General features: G+C 57.5%; 2 protein-coding genes across 2 annotated transcripts; one reads left to right on the forward strand and one right to left on the reverse strand.

Annotated features, from left to right (window-relative positions):
- TSPEAR (thrombospondin type laminin G domain and EAR repeats) lies at window positions 1-13565 on the forward strand. Its single transcript, XM_030493895.1, has 12 exons — window positions 1-241; window positions 3440-3660; window positions 3747-3985; window positions 4112-4202; window positions 4772-4928; window positions 5308-5439; window positions 6047-6279; window positions 8928-9114; window positions 11196-11425; window positions 11708-11895; window positions 12250-12351; window positions 12656-13565. Exons 1-12 carry the CDS (start codon window positions 148-150, stop codon window positions 12807-12809), a joined length of 2028 nt encoding a protein of 675 aa, XP_030349755.1. The 5' UTR covers window positions 1-147; the 3' UTR covers window positions 12810-13565.
- On the reverse strand, window positions 9930-17350 carry LRRC3 (leucine rich repeat containing 3). The gene is made up of 2 exons (XM_030493896.1): window positions 17168-17350; window positions 9930-15665 (listed from the first exon to the last, which is right to left on the reverse strand). Exon 2 carries the CDS (start codon window positions 15661-15663, stop codon window positions 14800-14802), a length of 864 nt encoding a protein of 287 aa, XP_030349756.1. The 5' UTR covers window positions 15664-15665; window positions 17168-17350; the 3' UTR covers window positions 9930-14799.
- Window positions 17351-17373: the final 23 nt, after the last annotated feature.

The following is a 17373-nucleotide window of genomic DNA, read 5'->3' on the forward strand; positions in this document are numbered from 1 at the left end:
AGCGCCCAGAAGCAGCCCCGGGTGGTCCCGCGGGCACACTATGCAAGAGCCCCCGAGAGGGGCTGAGCCGCACGGTGCCTGCCCGGGTGCGGAGGAGTGGGTGACAAGGGGGTCCCGGTGCATGGACCCCCTGAGGCCAGCTCCCCAATGTCGGCTCCGCTGCTGCTCTGGGTCATCCTCCTTCACTGGGCCACCGGTGGGGGCTTCATCCGGGGCGGCAGGACGTGGCAGCACTGCACAGGTAGGACAGAGGGCAGGCGGGTGGGCTTGTGCTGGGACCGAGGCGTCAAACAGGTGCTGGCAGTCCTGGGAAGTGTGTCAGGACCCTGTGTGCTTCCATGGACAGGATGCTCCCCATGGTGCCAGGGCAGGCCCTAGATAGCATGCTCTGTTTGGGGGCCATGTGGCCACTGCGGGGTGCCCTGCATGGTTTTGGTGCCAGTGGACCGAGTTTCAGTGTGACAGCACGTCATGGTGCTGCTGCACCTGCCTGCACCCTGCCTGCACCCATAGCAGTGGGTAGTGGGGTCATCCCTGTGCCTGCAGCACCCTGCAATGGCAACCAGGGAGCAAACAGCCCTTCCCGGTGCTGTGGAGAGAGCTGTGTGCCCGTCCCTGTGGCACAAGCATTGTCCCAGGGTCTGCTGGCCCTGGGGACCAACATGTAGGGTGGGGAAGGGCTGGAAGGAGATGTAGAGAAGAGCCATCGAGTACCCCACATAAAGTCCCTCCCGCCTGGACTCTGCAGGGCTCTCTGTGCTCTGCCAGACACAACCTACACTCTCCCGGGAGTGAAACCTCCTGGAGCGTTTCCGTCCTGCTACCCCCAGCCAAGGAGCTGGCAGCTCCAAAGGCATTTCCTGCAGGGAAGTGCTGAGAGCTGCCCAGCCCAAAGCGTGTCCCTGTCCCCTGGCTTTGCCTTCCCGTCCTGGTGCCACGCGGTCCTGGTGCCAGCAGTGGAACTTCAGCCCAGTTTTGGGGTGTTTGGTTCCCAGGCTCTGTGTCTGTCGTCGGGGCTCACCTCAGTTTGATGGCACCTCTATTTTACACTCTATTACAGCCTGGCTGGTGGTGAGAAGGAAAGCTGGGAGAGATCAGAGTGTGCCTGCTCACCACCTCCTCGCCAAGGTGCTCTGGTCTCTCTGGGGATGTCTACACTGTTGCCCTCAACTGGAGGGGTCCTGGGGGTATCAAGGCTCCATAAAGCACGTTTAACAGCTCCATGTCCCTCCTGTGGTGCCTGGCCCCGGTTCCCAGTGTAGCTCTGATGCTGTGGGGCTGTGGGCAGCCATCCCACCGAGCAGGCAGCTGCCGGGCTTGTGTGCTGCCGACCTGGGCTGAAACACCCTGGCTGCTCTCCCAGCCATTAACTGCCAGCTCCACTCCAGTTGTTAGCAGGGACTGGTGCAGGAAGCACCTTTGACTGTAGGGATTTGGGTTTGGTTTTAGGACATGGTCCCTTCCTGACCCACAGCCTCCGTCCCCAGCTGAGCTGTCCTCAGCTCATCCCACTACCCCCAGGACAATTGGGAGCTCCTAAACCCTTCTGCAAATCCAAGCCTGAATTCAGCTTGTGCTTCTTGCTGAGAAAAAAATAGAACTGGTCATTCCAGCAGGTCAAGGGAGGGGATTCTCCCCCTCTGCTCTGCTCTCATGAGACTCCCCTGCAGTGCTGCACCCAGCTCTGAGGCCCCCAACATGAGAGGGACACGGAGCTGCTCGAGTGAGTCCAGAGGAGGCCACAAAGATGCTCCGAGGGCTGGAGCAGCTCTGCTCTGGAGACAGGCTGAGAGAGCTGGGCTTGTTCAGAGAAGGCTCTGGGGGGACCTTAGAGCAGCTTCCAGTGCCTAAAGGGGCTGACAAGAAATCTGGAGAGGGACTTTTTACAGGGACATGTAGGGACAGGACAAGGGGGAATGGCTTTGAGCTGACAGAGGGGAGATTTAGATTAGACATGAGGAAGAAATTCTTCCCTGTGAGGGTGGTGAGGCGCTGGCACAGGGTGCCCAGAGAAGCTGTGGCTGCCCCATCCCTGGCAGTGTTCAAGGCCAGGTTGGACGGGGCTTGGAGCAACCTGCTCTAGTGGAAGGTGTCCCTGCCCGTGGCACAGGGTTGCAACTGGATGAGCTTTAAGGTCCCTTCCAACCCAATCCATTCTGTGATTCTATGATTCCCTGAGCTGAAAAAAGTTGTTTCAGTTAAACCTCCCCGACCGAGGCTTTGCTTTAGGAGTAGTTTAAAACAGCACATGGGTGGGCAGAGGGGATGCACAAGTGGCAGCGTGGGAAGGACCTTGCCAATCTCACCCCTCTGGGCTGGATGGAGCATCCACAGGAGCAGATTCCTCCTTGCCTTGCCCATCTGGCTTTCGTCTGGCTGGGGCTGCCTGGGGAGGAAACGCTTCCCCTCTCTCCGTCTGGTTTAGATTCAGATACACGCTGGTCCAGCCTTCCTCACAGCTCCCTCCCTCCTAGCTCTCCTGCTGCGCCCCAGCAGCCGAGATTTATTAGTACAAATAGGAGCTAAAATCCCGGTCTCACTGGGAACGGGACAGAGTAAGGGAATTTTTAGTCTAGCTAAGTGCTGCTTCATCCTCTGGGCATCATCACTGAGCCGCTCTGCCCTGTGCTGCAGACGCCACAATCCTGCCAGGGAACCATTCAAAATAAAAGCTGTGAGGAGGCTGCCAAGGCGAGGAACTAGGGAGAAGCACCCGGTGTGGGTCCGGCCCTTCCCGCGGCTGCTGTTGTGGGTACTGCTGAGACACCGGTCTGACAGTGACTCTGGGGATGGCTTTGCAGTGCCGGTGCTTCACCTGGGCCATGCCCTGGGGCTGGGCACGTTGGTTTCTCCTCTGGGGAGAGGATAATCGTTTAATGAGCAGTTTTGGTGCCTGTCAGGGGGGTACGTGTGTGTGTGCACAATTAGGGCTGTGTTGGGAGAGCCTGGACTGGGGCTGGAGCAGGGAGCACCGTGCCCCACCACCCTGGGGATGGGCTGCTCCACGAGTGTGCCAGATTCCTGCTTTCTCTCCTTGCTCTGCTTTCAGCTGCTGGTTGCCAGTGGATCTAAGGAGCTGGTGGCAGCCTGGGGCTGCCTGGCCAGCAGGTCCTGGGGTCAGCATCCAGAGCTGCATCAGTGGGATGGTTTGTGCAGGTGAGCCTGCACACTCGGTGCTCCTGCTGTGCGGATGGAGATGTCAGCCTTGCTGCCTGGAGGACAAACTTTCCCCGTGTGCCTGAAGCAGGGGCTTAGCGCAGACCCCAGGCAGGGGTCAGCAGGCTACTGAGGCATGCCAGACACCCTGCTGCTGTGGAGCACTGGAGACGTGCTGGCTGCCTTGAGCGAGCTGGGTGGCAGAGCACCCCACTGCGAGGTGGGGGCCCCATCCCACAGTGGCTGCCACTGTCGTGACGTGCTCTGCTGTCTCTTGGCACAGACCTGCGCCCGCTGGACATCCTCTCAGAGGTGGTGCCCGCCGGCGGGCTGGCCCATGGCATGAGGGTGTTTCAAGTGCAGGGGGTGCGCGGTTTCCAGCTGGCTGCCTCGCGGCCCCGTGCCCTGTGCTTCCCAGCCTCCCGGCTCTTCATCCACTGCGACCGCTTCCCCGAGGAGTTCTCCATCATCATCACGCTGAGGGTCCTCAGTGTCCCTGCCAAGGTAAGTGACTGCCAGCCGGGCACAGAGCGGGCACAGCCCAGCCCTGCAGCTTTGCCTGTGTGGATTGAGTCTGTGACCTCCCGCAGAGAAACGAGTATGTCTTCACGCTGATGGCGGAGGAGAGCCCCAGCGTGCTGGTGGGGCTGCGTTATGCCCCCGACAAGCTCCACTTCCTCTTCTGGAGCCAGGAGCGCGCCGGTGGCTGGCAGACCCGCGTCACCTTCCCCAACGTCTCCCTCTCCGACAGCCAGTGGCACACACTCGTCCTGGCTGTCTCCGGCCAGTCCTTCTCCCTGACGGTGGACTGCGGCGTCCCCAAGGATGTGTAGGTTGGGGGCAGCAGCAGGGGGCTCAGGAGGGCTGGCGGGGCAATGTGCCTCCACCAGCATCTCCTCCAGCCACCAACAGATACCGTGAAATTGTCCCCTGCCTCTTCTCTGCCCGTCTGCAGGTTGGTGGAGACACCGTTTCCAGCCTCTCTCTCTGTGAAAAGAGCCAACTTCTACCTGGGCAACAGGAGGAGGAGGAAAGGCGTGTTTACAGTAGGTGTTCCATGTTGCAGGGCTGACCAGGGGTGCTGGTGGCTGGCCATGGGGTGAGCTGCAGCCCCCATATCCCCATACACTGCCAGGGCTTGGGCAGCAGAGGTGGCCATGGGTCCTGCTGCTGGGCTCAGTCCCCATCTTCCTGTGGGCATGCAAGGGGCAGTGCTGGCGGCTGGTGCTTTGTGGGTCAGATGTGGCTTTATATGAGGACACTGCCAGTAGTGTGGTGACAGAAAGACAGTTGATGGCACAGTCTTATTGATATAAAAGTTACGGCAGTGCCTCATATTGGTAGTGAAAAGTGGAGGCAGTGAAAGCTGTCTGCAGCTAATGAGCCAATGCTCCCCTTGCACCAGCTGTTAAATTGCCTAGGATGAGGTTTTGGCAAGCTGGGCATGTAATGAGGATCTGATAAATGTGCATGAATCCCACAGAGGCTTCCCTAGCCTGGGAGGGAGAGCAGCGAGCAAGAGTGGGGAGGGAAATCCAGGGCATGAATCACTTGCAGTTTCCATTTCTTGGTCTTGCTGGACTTGCTCTTCATCCTGCTGCTCCTGCTTTCCCAGGGTTTGCTGAGACAGCTTGTCCTGCTGCCAGGAGCCGATGCCACCCCTCGGATATGCACCCCCATGAACTTTAAAGTAGTGACGCTCTCTGTCCCCAGCGTCCTCCAGGATCTCCCTGCAAAGCCAGCAAGCAACGAGGTGCTAAAATACCCGTACGGTCAGTAAATCCTCATGGTGTGGGCTCGGTCGGCCACCTTTTGCCTTTGTTGAGGAAGGATCTTTGCGTGGGGCTGGGCACAGAGAAGGAACAGAGGGTGAGAGGTTGTCTCTAGTACCCTCTGTTTTCTCAACGTGCGTGTGGGATGGGATCTGTGTCCAAAACCCCCCTGGAAAGCTGGGGTGCTCCTATCCAGGTCTCTTGGCAGTGCTGGGCTCATGCCAGTAGCCCCATGGGATGCTATTTCCCCTGTTCCTGGGTGCTTGTCACCAGGATGGGATAAGGTCATGCAACCCTCCCTATGCGCACAGGGACAGGCCTCCTTGCTCCCCCATCATGTGCACTAAGAGGCACCTGCCTTGCTCCTCTCCATGCCCAGAGACTGACCGGAAGGTGACACTGGGGTCCCGTCCACCCTGCACCATGCAGGAGAAGGCACAGTTCTGGTTCAATGCCTCCCGGAGAGGGCTATACCTCTGCAACGGCAGCGCCTGGATTTCCATGCTGGAAGGTACTGGTGTGCAATGTGCTCTCAGGGATGGAGGAAGGCTCTTGCAGCAAAGGAAGAACAGAAATTTGCCCTTGACAACACTTTGGGGTGGGAACTGAGTCAGGTAAAAGCAGAATGAGGGAGCTGGTGTCCCTCTGTGTCTCCCCTGCTTGGCTGGGCTTTGCTTGTGGTGCCCACATCAGCACTTCCAGTGCAGCTCTGGATTCAAGGGCTACTGCTGATGGGTATGGGTTAACAGAGCTGGTCTCAGCAGCCCAGGTCCTTTCGCTGTAGGTCGCTTCCTCTCCTGCTCATTCTCTTTAGGATAAATGTATAAACCCACTTGGTAAGAAGCAATAAATATCCATGGCATGTCTTTCTTCCCCAGTCCCAGAGGACAATTCCCAGCAGAGAACAGGCAGGGGTGGATGGGGCTGGATGTGCTGTCCAGCGAGACGGAGTCAGGCCTTTCACCACCTCCTTGGGTTTTGGCCTGTCACCACCAGCAACCATTTTCCTCCCAGAGAGCTCCATACAGCAGCAAGCACCACCAAGGCAGCTCTGCTATGCAATGTGGGGCAAGGTCATCTGGTTTTAACCTCACCCTTCTTTTTTTGTGGTCTCCTAGTCAAGCAGAGGTTGGACTATGTGGAGGAATATCAGAACCTGGTGACCAACTCTGAGACAATGGGTGTTGAGGTCTTCACCATCCCCAAAGTGGGACTGTTCGCAGCCACTGCCAACCGGTACACCCCGCCGGGATCGGCCATCTATAAGTGGACTGATGGGAAGTTTGTGCCCTACCAGAACATCCCCACCTACCAAGCTCAGTCCTGGAAGTACTTCACCATAGGAAAGAAAGTAAGTCTGCCTGGAAGGTTATTTCAGTGCCTTCATATTTCAGTATATTAAACTGCAATATCCCAACACTGGCTTCTCTTCTGAAGCCCTGAGTCTCAGGCATGGTTTAGGGGGGTGAATCTTTCTGTCTTCTGTCTTTGATGGGGTCACGCTGATGCATGTATTCAGCCAGTGAGGGTCTGTCCTAGGGACTGCCAGCTGATCTTTGGGCTGCCCTCTGTGTTTTACTGCTTTTGCCGAAACACAGCTACATCCACGCAGGCCATTTTCAGCACATGGTTCTGGCAGTGTGGGTAATAGCATGTCTGGACTACTCCGATCTCTTCCCTGGTGATCTCCATGATGTACGCAAGGTCAGCCTCCAAAGCCAGCTGTTGGAGCTGGATCCCCTGCATGTGCTGGGCTTCGTTTCTAGCAGGTCCTGCCTGTTCTGCCCCCGTGAGTGCGGGTGTGAAGGTGTGCAGAGCTGTGCTGCAGCCTGGTCTGGGTGTGCTCACAGTGCGGCCTCCGCCCTGGCACAGAGGCTGACCCTCCTCAGAAGCAGGTTTTGCTGCAGTGCCATCTGTCACCATGAAGTGAAGCAGGGCTACCCCAGGCAGTGGCCGTGGCATTGCTGTAGGAGACACACAGCTCCTGACACTGGAGAGCAGACAGCAGAGCCCTCCCTGACCACTGACTGTGGCAGGCGTTCTGTCATGCATAAGGTCCTCTCTGGTCTCAGAGATACACCTGTGGGCTTAGAGAGCCATCAGAGCCTCTAGCTCCCTCCTGAGAGGGAGCTTGCTTTTAAATCATTCTAGGACTTTGGAGCCATCTCTCCTCCCCTGGGCTATGGGCTGCACAGTATCTGCCTGTTTCCTCTCCCTGGGGAGCTACTGATCAGTTTTCAAGGACCCCCAGGCGAGCCAAAGAAACATCTGCTGAGAGCCAGCTCTGTGCAGAGCTCCCAGGGGAGCTGGGATCATTCCCCCTCCAGCATGACCTGTTCTGGCTTTGTCACCACATGCCACGGACGGTGGCTGCAGGCTCCCCAATGAGAGCTGCGTGCTCCAGGGTACAGAGGGATGGGCAGCAGTTCTGCCTCCAGGCCCAGTGGCAGCAACAGCCCCCATGCTTGGATACAAATGGGCCACGTTACCTGCATGGAGGACGGCGGAGTCCTGCAGAAAATCTTGTCAAGCCCTGAAAATGCAGCTGTGTTGCAAAGCTGGCTTTGAGCTGGGAACATGCTGCCATCACCAGTGCTGCACCTGCTCTGCAAAGCTCCAGTTGCACCCACATGGGCAGGAGACAGGAACATCCTCAGCTGGGTTTATTGGCTGATGGAAACCACCTTGAGACTCCCCAGTGTTAGTCTTGACCTACAACACCCCCTTGCAGCCGCAGCTGCGGGTGCAGAGAAGACCAGCAAGCTGCAGGGTCCCAGCTCCCCGTGGTTCCTACACAGCGAAGCTGCTGTATTGGTGCTCACCAAGACTCACGTGCTCTGGGTTTGCCTTCAGGTCTTCACTGCGAGAAACTTACTCAGACTTCCTAGGCAGGATGGCCTCCCTCCTGCACAGCTCGGGGCAGGTTTCTAGTTGGGGCTGACCTTGGTGTGCCAGAAGGGCTGGGGACAGAGGCAGGTACCCTGTGTGCAGCTGCCTGTGCTCGCCATGTTTCTGCATGGAGATGGTGGCCAGACAGGTGTTGTACCAGCAGTGGCAGAGAGCCCTCCAGTTAGCCCAGGCTCCTCACACATGTTGCAGTGGGGTAGCACCTCTATATGTGTCAGCACCTTGTTACTGCACCAGGACCTGCTGGTGCTCTGCCAGGATGGGGTAAAGAGCCCCAGAGGGCAGTGCCAGGGTCTCCTGGTGGCTCCTGTCAATGGAGGGCAAGGGACCACAGGCTCCGGAGTTGCAGGGTTGCATCCAGGCATTTCTCTTCCCTCTGAAGCTGTGTTTCTGGAGATGCCCTGAAGGGATTCCCTGGACTGGGACTTGCAGGAACATCTGCCCAGCACTGGAGATGCACCTTCCCTGGAGGGTCATGTAAACCCATCACAGACCTGCACTGAGTATGGAAGGTCTCTATCCTTCAGGGTGGCTGAGCCTCGGCTGGACAAAACCCCAGGCTGGTGCTGGCAGGGTCCTGCACTGGGCAAAAGTCAGGAGACCACCCCACTGACTGTTTTCAGCTTGTGGGCTGTGGACCTGTGCTTCTTTGTGGCCCCAGCTGGGGCATAACCTTTGCCACTCCATACGAAACGTGCTGGAGTGGCAGAGCCAGCATGTCACCCTGCGCGCTCCCATGAGCTCAGATGCACTCCCTGCCTTGTGCACGGCCATCTCTGCTGCTGCATGCTTGTCCCCAGTGCTCACAGAGGGGGGTTCTTGGTCTGGAGAATGTTTTGTGTCAGGGAATTGATATCATCCTTATTATTGTTGTCACCTCACAGGCCACTGGGTCCCTGTCCCCCGTTTGGGTGCACTGTGCTGACTGGGGGATGCCAGCCAAGGCCATATCGCCTCTCAGCAGCCACCTCAGACCCTGGCCACACATCCCATGCGTGCCTGCCCCCTCCCATCCCATCTTCACCCTGCCCCTGTTTGTCCACACCCCTCTGAGAGGAGAAAACCAAGATGTCCTGGCTTGTTATTTTTCAGATCTTCCTAGCAGTGGCTAATTTTGAGCAGAATGACAGGGGTCAGGAGTTCTCTGTAATATACAAGTGGAGCCGCAGGAAAGAGAAATTCGTCCCGTACCAGAGGATCACCACGCACAGCGCTAGGGACTGGGAGGCATTTGTCATTGAGGGAGAGGCTTTCCTCGCGGTGGTCAACCACAGAGAAGGTACCCAGCCCTGATATTCCCTACTGGCCCGGCTCAGCTGGGGCAGGCAGCCCTTGGGGATCACGCCCCCCGCTGCAGGCACCCTGCTCAAGAGCATCCTCCTGTTGCTGTGGAAACACTGCAGCTCCCTGCGCATCCGCTGCCAGAGCGCAGGGCAAAGCCTCGCAATCAGTGCATGCAGCTCAGAGTGCCGTGTCCCTCAGGAAGCTTGAATCCTTGCAGACCCTCTCCTTCAGGAAAGAAAAGCAGTTGGGGAAGTAGATGATGTGGTCTCCCTCAGGGTTTCTGATGGTGAGGGACAAGGACAGGAGTTGGGACCACGTCTTTGCTGAATCTCTTTGCTTCTTTTCTTTTGTTTCCCCAGTGCTACATCACATGGTGGGTGGTGAGAGCAGTTGCATGGGTTTGCAGGGGCTGAGCCTTTTGATAGGCCTTGTGGGCACACAAGAAACGATGCGAAGCCAAGTGAGAGCCTGCTGTTGACCCTCCCTCTCTGGACACTGCAGATGGGATCCAGCCTTTTTCCCCTCCCAGCCCATGAGCTGTTCTGGGTTGGGGCATGCGCCCCGTAGCACAGGGGATGAATGAGTCGATACCACTGCCTTGGCACTCCAGGGTGCTCCCAGCTGGGTTTGGACACTGGGCCAGTGGGCTCCTTCCCTGCCATCAGGACTGGCTCCTGGGACACCAGCTCCTCTGGCACTGAGCTCAAAGCTGGTGGCAGGTTGCTTGGGCACCAGCTGCCTGTAAGCTGGGCTAGAAACTCCCTGTGACACTTGTTGGACGCCACCACAAGACTTAAGTGCATAAAGAAATACATCATAGTCCTTTATGGAAGAAATGTGTAACAGGTAAACATAGCATTAAAAGCAGAAACTGACATGATTATAACCAGTACAGGATCTAAATTAGACCAAGTTCTGCATTTCCCCACTTTGAACAGGGCTCTGAGCAGCCTGATCTAGTGGAAGGTGTGCCTGCCCATGGCAGGGGGTTGGAACTGGATGAGCTTTAAGGTCCCTTCCAACCCAAAACATTCTGTGATTCTATTATTCCATGACTTACTTCTGTGGCAATGGCAGCAGAAAGGTCCCTTTGGTAGCCGTACACATCATGTAGTGGTTAAGACCATCATGGTCAAGCCAAACTGGGGCTTGACCCAGTGGAGAGTCAGTCCCTGAGGAGCTGCCACTTATCCATGTGGCTGTTTCCCATGCACCCCGTTCTTCCTGCAGCCTTTCTTGCCAAAATATCTTCTGTTGCAATGAGGGTTGCCCATAAACCCATTAACAGGGTACAGCAGTGCTGAGTGAGCGGGGGCTGGAAGGGTGCTGGCGGTGCTCCCGTCCTGTCCCAGTGAAGCCAGCTCTTTATTAGAATAATGTCTCTAGCTGGAAGGGTCGTGCAAGGCTGAAGGTGCAGAACGGTTTTCAGTTTTAAAGCCAGCTGGGTCCAGCACAGACACAAGGTCAAGATCCTTGAACAGAGCCCAGGAGCTGCATGGAGTACAGGCTTTAGTCTTGTGGGCTCAGCCCGAGTGCTCAGTGGGGTAAGTTGCAGACTGTGGCAACCCCTCTCTCTTCCTGGAGTTTGAGCCATGAGCAGGGATCAGCACGTGGAAGTCCTTGGCCGTCTGCAGTGCTCAGGAGCTGAGCGTGGGGCCTTAGCAAAGGAGTGCTGAAGAAACATCAGTGCGGTACCATTCCAGCTGTGACCCCGTCCCACATGTGCGAGCTCGTGTGTGAAGGGTGATGGCAGCCCATGATTTTGGTAACTTTAAGAACTCAACTGGGGCCGGCCCTGCTACACATGGGACAGCCAGCAGAGCTTGGCCAGGATGCTGGCACAGTGCTCTGGTGTGCTGCTTATGTGGGGAGAGAGCAGGGATGGAAGCTCTAGGTAGGGATGGAGGCTCTAGAGTCTCTTCAGCTACTTCTTGGGGAACAATCAATCACTAGCAAACAGCCTTGCAACCTGCTGGCAAATATTTCTGTAGCTGAACCTATTTCTGGGTCTTTTTTCTTATGCAAACCACATATCCTTTCCCTCATGTTGCACATCTATCTGTCTGTCTCCCCCAGGGAATAACCACAACATAGACAGCGTGATATACAGGTGGAACCCCAGGACAGGGTTGTTTGAAACCAACCAGACCATCCCTACCTCTGGAGCCTATGACTGGGAATTTTTCACCATCGGGCCGTATTCCTTCCTGGCTGTGGCTAACACATTCAATGGTACATCCACTAAGATCTACTCGCACATCTACATCTGGCTCAGTGGCTCTTTCCAGCTCTTCCAGTCTATCCTGGTAAGGCTTGGCCCCTGATCAAACACTAGTCCTCAGCCCCCCTTTGTGTTTGGACAAGCCAGGGAATAATTACAGAGACAGATGCTCTTCAGACCTCTGGAAAGGCAGTGATACTTTCCTACTGATTCTCCCATATGCATTGAAAGAACGAGGTTTATTTTGTTTCCTTGGAGGGTTTTAGGAGTGGGTAACTTCCTCCAGCAGGTCCCCCCACACCTTGCAGCATCCTTGGCTTTCAAAAGCTTGTCCATGTCCAGCTTCTTGTGTGTCTTCCTTCCCCAGACTTTTGGTGCTGCTGACTGGGAGGTCTTTCATATCGGGGACAGAGTCTTCTTGGCTGTTGCAAACAGCCACAGCTATGACAGCGGGATGCCAGCACCCTCTAACTTCTACGCCATCAACTCCTCCATCTATGAGCTGAATGTCACTGCCCAGATGTTTGTCAAATTCCAGGACCTCCTCACCTACAGGTACCTGTGCAAAGAGCCAGGGTGCTCCTCAGTCACATCCTTCCCCTGAGCAACCTGGAGGTCTCCTGCAGGGTTTGTGCAGGCTTGGATGTTGCCAGGGACTGAGACTGGTGGGGAGGGCAATGGGTGACAGGTCCTTGGCACCAAACCCCAGTGGGAGCTGAGAGGGCCCTGAGTTTGGGAACAAGAGTGGATTTCCGTTCGGGAACAGTCTGGGAAGAGCAGAGTTTTCTGTGTATCACCAGAGTGGCAAAGGTTGGGGTGGGGTGGGCTCAGCCCCGTGACACGCAGCCCCTTCCACAGCTGGCCATGGAGGGGCCACCTCACCTGCCCCTCTGCTTGCTTCATTCCCAGTGCCCTGGACTGGGAGTTCTTCTCGGTGGGAGATGACTCGTTTCTGGTGGTAGCAAACTCCTTTGATGGCTTCACCTTCTCTGTTAACAGTATTATATACAGGTACTGCTGCAGGAGGAGGGCAGGGCTGGGTGGTTGGGTGGTTGTTCCCAGTAGGAACAGTTCTGCCGAGAGCCCAGCACAGGGCAACCTCTGCAGGTGGTGGTGCATCTGCCCAGGGTGGACAGATAGGACTGCTCCCTGTTTCTGGGCAGGTTTATAGGCAGGAATGAGAAGCCCCAGTGAAGGACATCCCACCCTGAGCCACAGCGGGGAGGTGGGAGATGCCAGTCCCATGGCTTAGCTTTCCTGCCCCCTTTCAGGCGCCCAGCTTGTGCCCCAAGAGCTAACTGCCCTCCCTGTGCAGGTGGCAAGGCTATGAAGGCTTCGTAGCGGCTCACCACCTCCCCACTGTCGGCTGTAGAGACTGGGAGGCATTTCACACCACTGAGGGCTCCTACCTCCTCTACACCAGTGCCAAGGAGCCACTTTCCAAGGTGCTCAAGCTGAAAACCACCTGAGGTGGCTGAGACATGCTCAGCTCATTGCCAGGATCAGGGCAAGCTGTGCATCAAGGTGAAGATGGACCACAGAGCCCGGGAACGGTGCGGGATCAGCCCTGTGGCTGGCTGGTTGTGCGCCCCACAGGATGGGAAGGAGGAGGATGGGAGCTCCAGGCTCCTTGCAGCCTTGTCCAGGGCTGGCAAGGTGGCTGTGACCCTGCTTCGATGCTGTTTCTCCTGGACAAGCTTTCCTGCCATGCTCCAGACCTACATCCTACCCAGGGTGCCTGGTGCCCAGGCGCTTCCTGGGGCTCAATGGGACCCAGCGCTTGGCACACTCCAGCCAGAAGGGACCCAAGTGCTGTTGGCTGTGGCCAGAGCTCACAGGGAAGAGACTGAGCAGAATGCTGTGCTGCCCACTTGTGTGCTGAGCGTTGAGCAGACACTTGTGCTGCCAGGGTGGGTGTATGGCAGGGGGGGAGGAAACGGCGTGTGAGAAATGGGGGGAAAATGTTGGCTTTGGGCTTGGCTCTGGCTGCCCAGCGCCTGGGGCTGTGGTGCTGCTGAGGACCCGACTGGTTTGACATTGCACCCTTTTGTATGAGGTTAGTGACTCCCGAGCAAACCTGCTGTGCACTGGGACCAACCCAGCTACCATGGACATGGGAAAGTCCCAAAACTGCTCCAGGTGAAACTGTGGCCTCTTTTAGTTTTATCAACTTTTCTGGGGGACTCTTTTGCTTAACCAGAGCTCTAATAAATTCTGTGCACCCAGCCTTCATCCCACAGGCAAGCTGCAGGTATCCGAGCTGCTCTGCAGAGCCACCCCTGAGTGAGACGGAGCCATGTCCATGGTGGCCCATGAAGATGAGGTGGTCCTGAGCACGGTAGTGCTGGGGTGAGGGTGCCCCTCTGCTTCTCCCCCTCAGACCCTCTGCCTTTCCCGACTGGCTCAGAGCGTTGCTCAGACTTCCCTGCGTTTCCTGCTGGAAGAAGGTGACAGCCTCCCAAGAAAGGGCTGGGTAGGTGATGGCCTGAGCCACCCTGGGGTCCAAGCTTGGGAGAGCCAGGCAGACCCTGCAGCTGGCTCTGCTGGGAAGGTCTATTTCTTGCTTGTAAAACAAGGTAGAACTTAATCTGCTTCCGCTGTGCTGAGCCATGAGCAGTGTCTCTGACGCAGCCCTGAGCAAGGGTACAATAAGGCAAGATGCACCAGGCGAGATATAGAGGCAGAATATGCCCAGCTGGCCCCTGCTTAAAGCAGACTGGGGTGAGGGTGGAGAGGATGTAACCTAATGGCAGTCACACTGGTACATTGAATTTAGGCTGGCCTGCTTTGGGACAGATTGAATTAGGACAAGTGCAAACACCTCGAGCACCACTGCCCTTCCCGGATGCCCAGCTCCCAGTGCAGTGCAAACCCCGAGGGCTTTTCCTGCATGTAGGGCTTTATTGAGAAATCGAAGGCTTGGGAGACCACCTCCGCATTGCTGCTGGCAGGCAGAGGCTGCTGAGATGCTGTGTGGTGGCTGGGCCTGATGTCATGCTCTATGCAAGGCTGGTCTCTCACTGGAGCCAGGATGGGGTGACCCCGCTGACACCCTGCATCCCAGGCTCCAGGGACCTCCTGGAGGTCCACAAGAGCCCCTACCTTCATCTGTCTCCCTCAGGGTCTTGTTCTCTCCAAACCACATGGATTGCAAGCATGTGGCTGGGGCTGCTTTCCCTGTGAGCCCAGCCCTGGCAGGGGAGAAGGGGTCTGTGTATAGGAGGTTCTTCTCCAGGAACCTGAGCTCCATAGACAGGGCTGCATGGGGTGTCCCCAACATCCCTCCCCCATGTCATTTGCTCACGCTCAGTCCAGCATCACTGGGAGGGACGAAGTCAGTGGCGCTCATTTGCAGGACTGGAGCAAGCACTGCAAAATCCCATCGGGAAGCTTTGAAGACCACTAAGTTGCCACTGGCTCTCTGCAAAGAAGCTGGGAACGGGATGCCCCAATCCTGCGCTACAGGGCAGTGCTGGTGGTCTCAGCATGGCCCTGGGTACTTGGCAATGACTTCAGGTAATCCACGTGCTTGCAGGTGTCCTCTTGGTTGTGCCGGACATAGCAGATCACATAGACGATGACCATGGCGAACCAGCCAAACATGGTGATGAACATGGCCACATCCGTGGTCCTCTGGCGCACGCTGCAGAAGTTGACACCGGCATCCAGGACCTGGAGCAGCGGCTTCCCCACATATTCCTCTCGTGGGGCCGTGTGGCAGGTGATGTCCTGGACAGAGTCGGGGTCCAGCCGTGCTTCCCACAGCACCTCCTGCAAGGCACACTCGCAGTGCCAGGGGTTGTTGGCCAGCCGGAGCTTGGCATTGAGCGCCAGCAAGGCCTCCTTGGGGATGCTGCGGATGCGGTTGCTGGAGAGGTCGAGGGTACGCAGCCCGGCAGCCACCCCTTTGAAAGCTGCCCTGTCAATCTTCTCAATGGCATTCCTGGAGAGATCGAGTTCCTCCAGGTGGGAGAGGTGCCTGAAGGCATTGCTGGGGATCCTGGTGATGCTGTTGGCGTCCAGCTTGAGGAACACTGCGTCTTTGGGGATGTCCTTGGGGATCTCCTCCAAGTGCCGGGAGCTGCAGAGGACGGCCTTCGCCCCTGCCCGCTCTGTGCATTGGCAGCTGGGGGGGCAGGAGCTGCCCCAGGGGACACACAGCAGGAGGTAAAAGAAAGCCTGGGCAACACTGGCTGCCGGCGTAGTCGTGAGGGTCATCTTGCACCCGGCCAGCTCGGCATGGCTGCTGACGATTCCCCGGCGGCTGCAGCAGCTCCTGGGCAGCAAGGCGGCTCCTCTGCGCTCCTGCAGAGCCTCTCCCATTACTGGAGGGAAGCAGAGGGTGGAGGGGATATGACACGGCATTATTTCCTGGAATGCCACTTACATCTCATGTTGTAATGCGCCCTGGCAAAGCGGTGAGAGGCTGGGCTCAGGAGCCCAGAAAACAAGGGTGGAATGATACTGGCTACCATCTTTTCCAGGAGAGCTTAATTTGGCTTAAAACATAGACCTGCACAGATTAAAACCCTTCCCCTCTTGCCCCATCTCAGCAGCGGCCACCCAGGCAGGCAATGGGTGCTGCAGGATGTGGGTGTCAAGGTGGGCATGGCCTGGGTGCCTGTGCCCCAGCCTGCTGCCAGTTTCCACGTGGGCTGCAGTGATTTTGCTGCTGGAGAACAGCAGCAGTAGATTCCTACCTCACCAACCCTGAATGTTAAAAAAAAAAAAAGATGAGTCAGATTCCCTGTGTTATCAGACTGGCTTAATCACCACCGGGGTTTAAATAACAAGATGTGGAGTTCTTCTGCTTTCCCCCCCGAGTCCAGGAGCTGGTTCAAGTCACATTTCCAAGGGTTTTGCCAAAGCAGGGGGTTGGAGGTGGCTTTGGTTTTTAAAGTAAACAAAGAGTATGGTTTAACAGCCTTAGTCAGGAAGCTGGAGCTTAAGAGAGGAGCCACTGTCTATCACAATAAAGGGGGTGATCTGGGAACCCCAAGGGCCACCATAGGTCTGTTGGGGATGAGACAGAGAGGTGAAGCACATGGGCTTTCTTTCCTCTGCCCTTACGTGCTACTTGCACCTCTCCTGCTGCCTTGGCCAGGCTGGGGGGAGGAGACCCCCACGGAGGGGAAGGTTGGGGGGGTGTGGGGTGAGTGGTGGGACCCTGTCAGGCTCAGGAAGTCTTTCATCCTGGAATGACTCTCATCAGGAAACTAGCTGGGCACCGAGTTATTATCCGCCCTATTCCCCTAGTACCAGCATCCTTCTTATAAAGGCATCCCCCTGGTAACAGCATCGTTCTGATAACGGCATTCTCCTGCTAAGAGCATCCTTCAAGCACCAGCATCCCTCAGGTATGAGCACCCTCAGGGTACCACTCAGGGGATGCTCATACCTGAGGGATGCTAGCAGTGGACGTGCCTGTGGACCTGCCCAGGGGTGTGGGACTGTGCAGCGGACTCTTCCAGCGGAGATTAAGTCACACTGCCTGAGAATCCCTCTGGCCCTACGAATGACACCGGGGTCTGCCAGCCCCATCTCTCGGGGGAGGAAGCAGGGATGCACTTTGCCATGCTGGTTCCCACCGCCTGCCCGAGCCTGCCCCCGTCTCTGGAAGGCTCCGAGGGACCGCAGCGCCCAGCCCGATCCCAGCTTGTGCGGGGCGATGCCCAGCCCCGACCCGCGCTCATGCCCTGCCCGGGGGCCGGGCAGCCGGACCTTCGCGGGCGAGGGGCTTGTGAAGCCGGGGCCCCGCCGAGCTCCGCACAGCAGAACCGGCCCCGCCGCCCCCCTGCGCCGCCACGGTTGTCCCGGAGTCCCTTACCGGCTCGGCCGGGGCAGCTCCGCTCCGGTGCGGCTGCGGCTGCGGTGCTCGGCGGCTCGGCCGCGGCCCCCGCGCCGGCAGCGGGCGAAGCACCGGCCCCACCTGTTGCTGCGGTTGCTCCCACCGCGGCCGCGGGACGGGCGGGGGCCGGCTCGGTGGCACCGGGCGGCGCAGGGGCGGCGCGGGGGGAGGACCGGGGCGGCGCG

The sequence above is a fragment of the Strigops habroptila genome, chromosome 8, assembly GCF_004027225.2.
Source record: "Strigops habroptila isolate Jane chromosome 8, bStrHab1.2.pri, whole genome shotgun sequence".
Lineage (NCBI taxonomy): Eukaryota > Metazoa > Chordata > Aves > Psittaciformes > Psittacidae > Strigops > Strigops habroptila.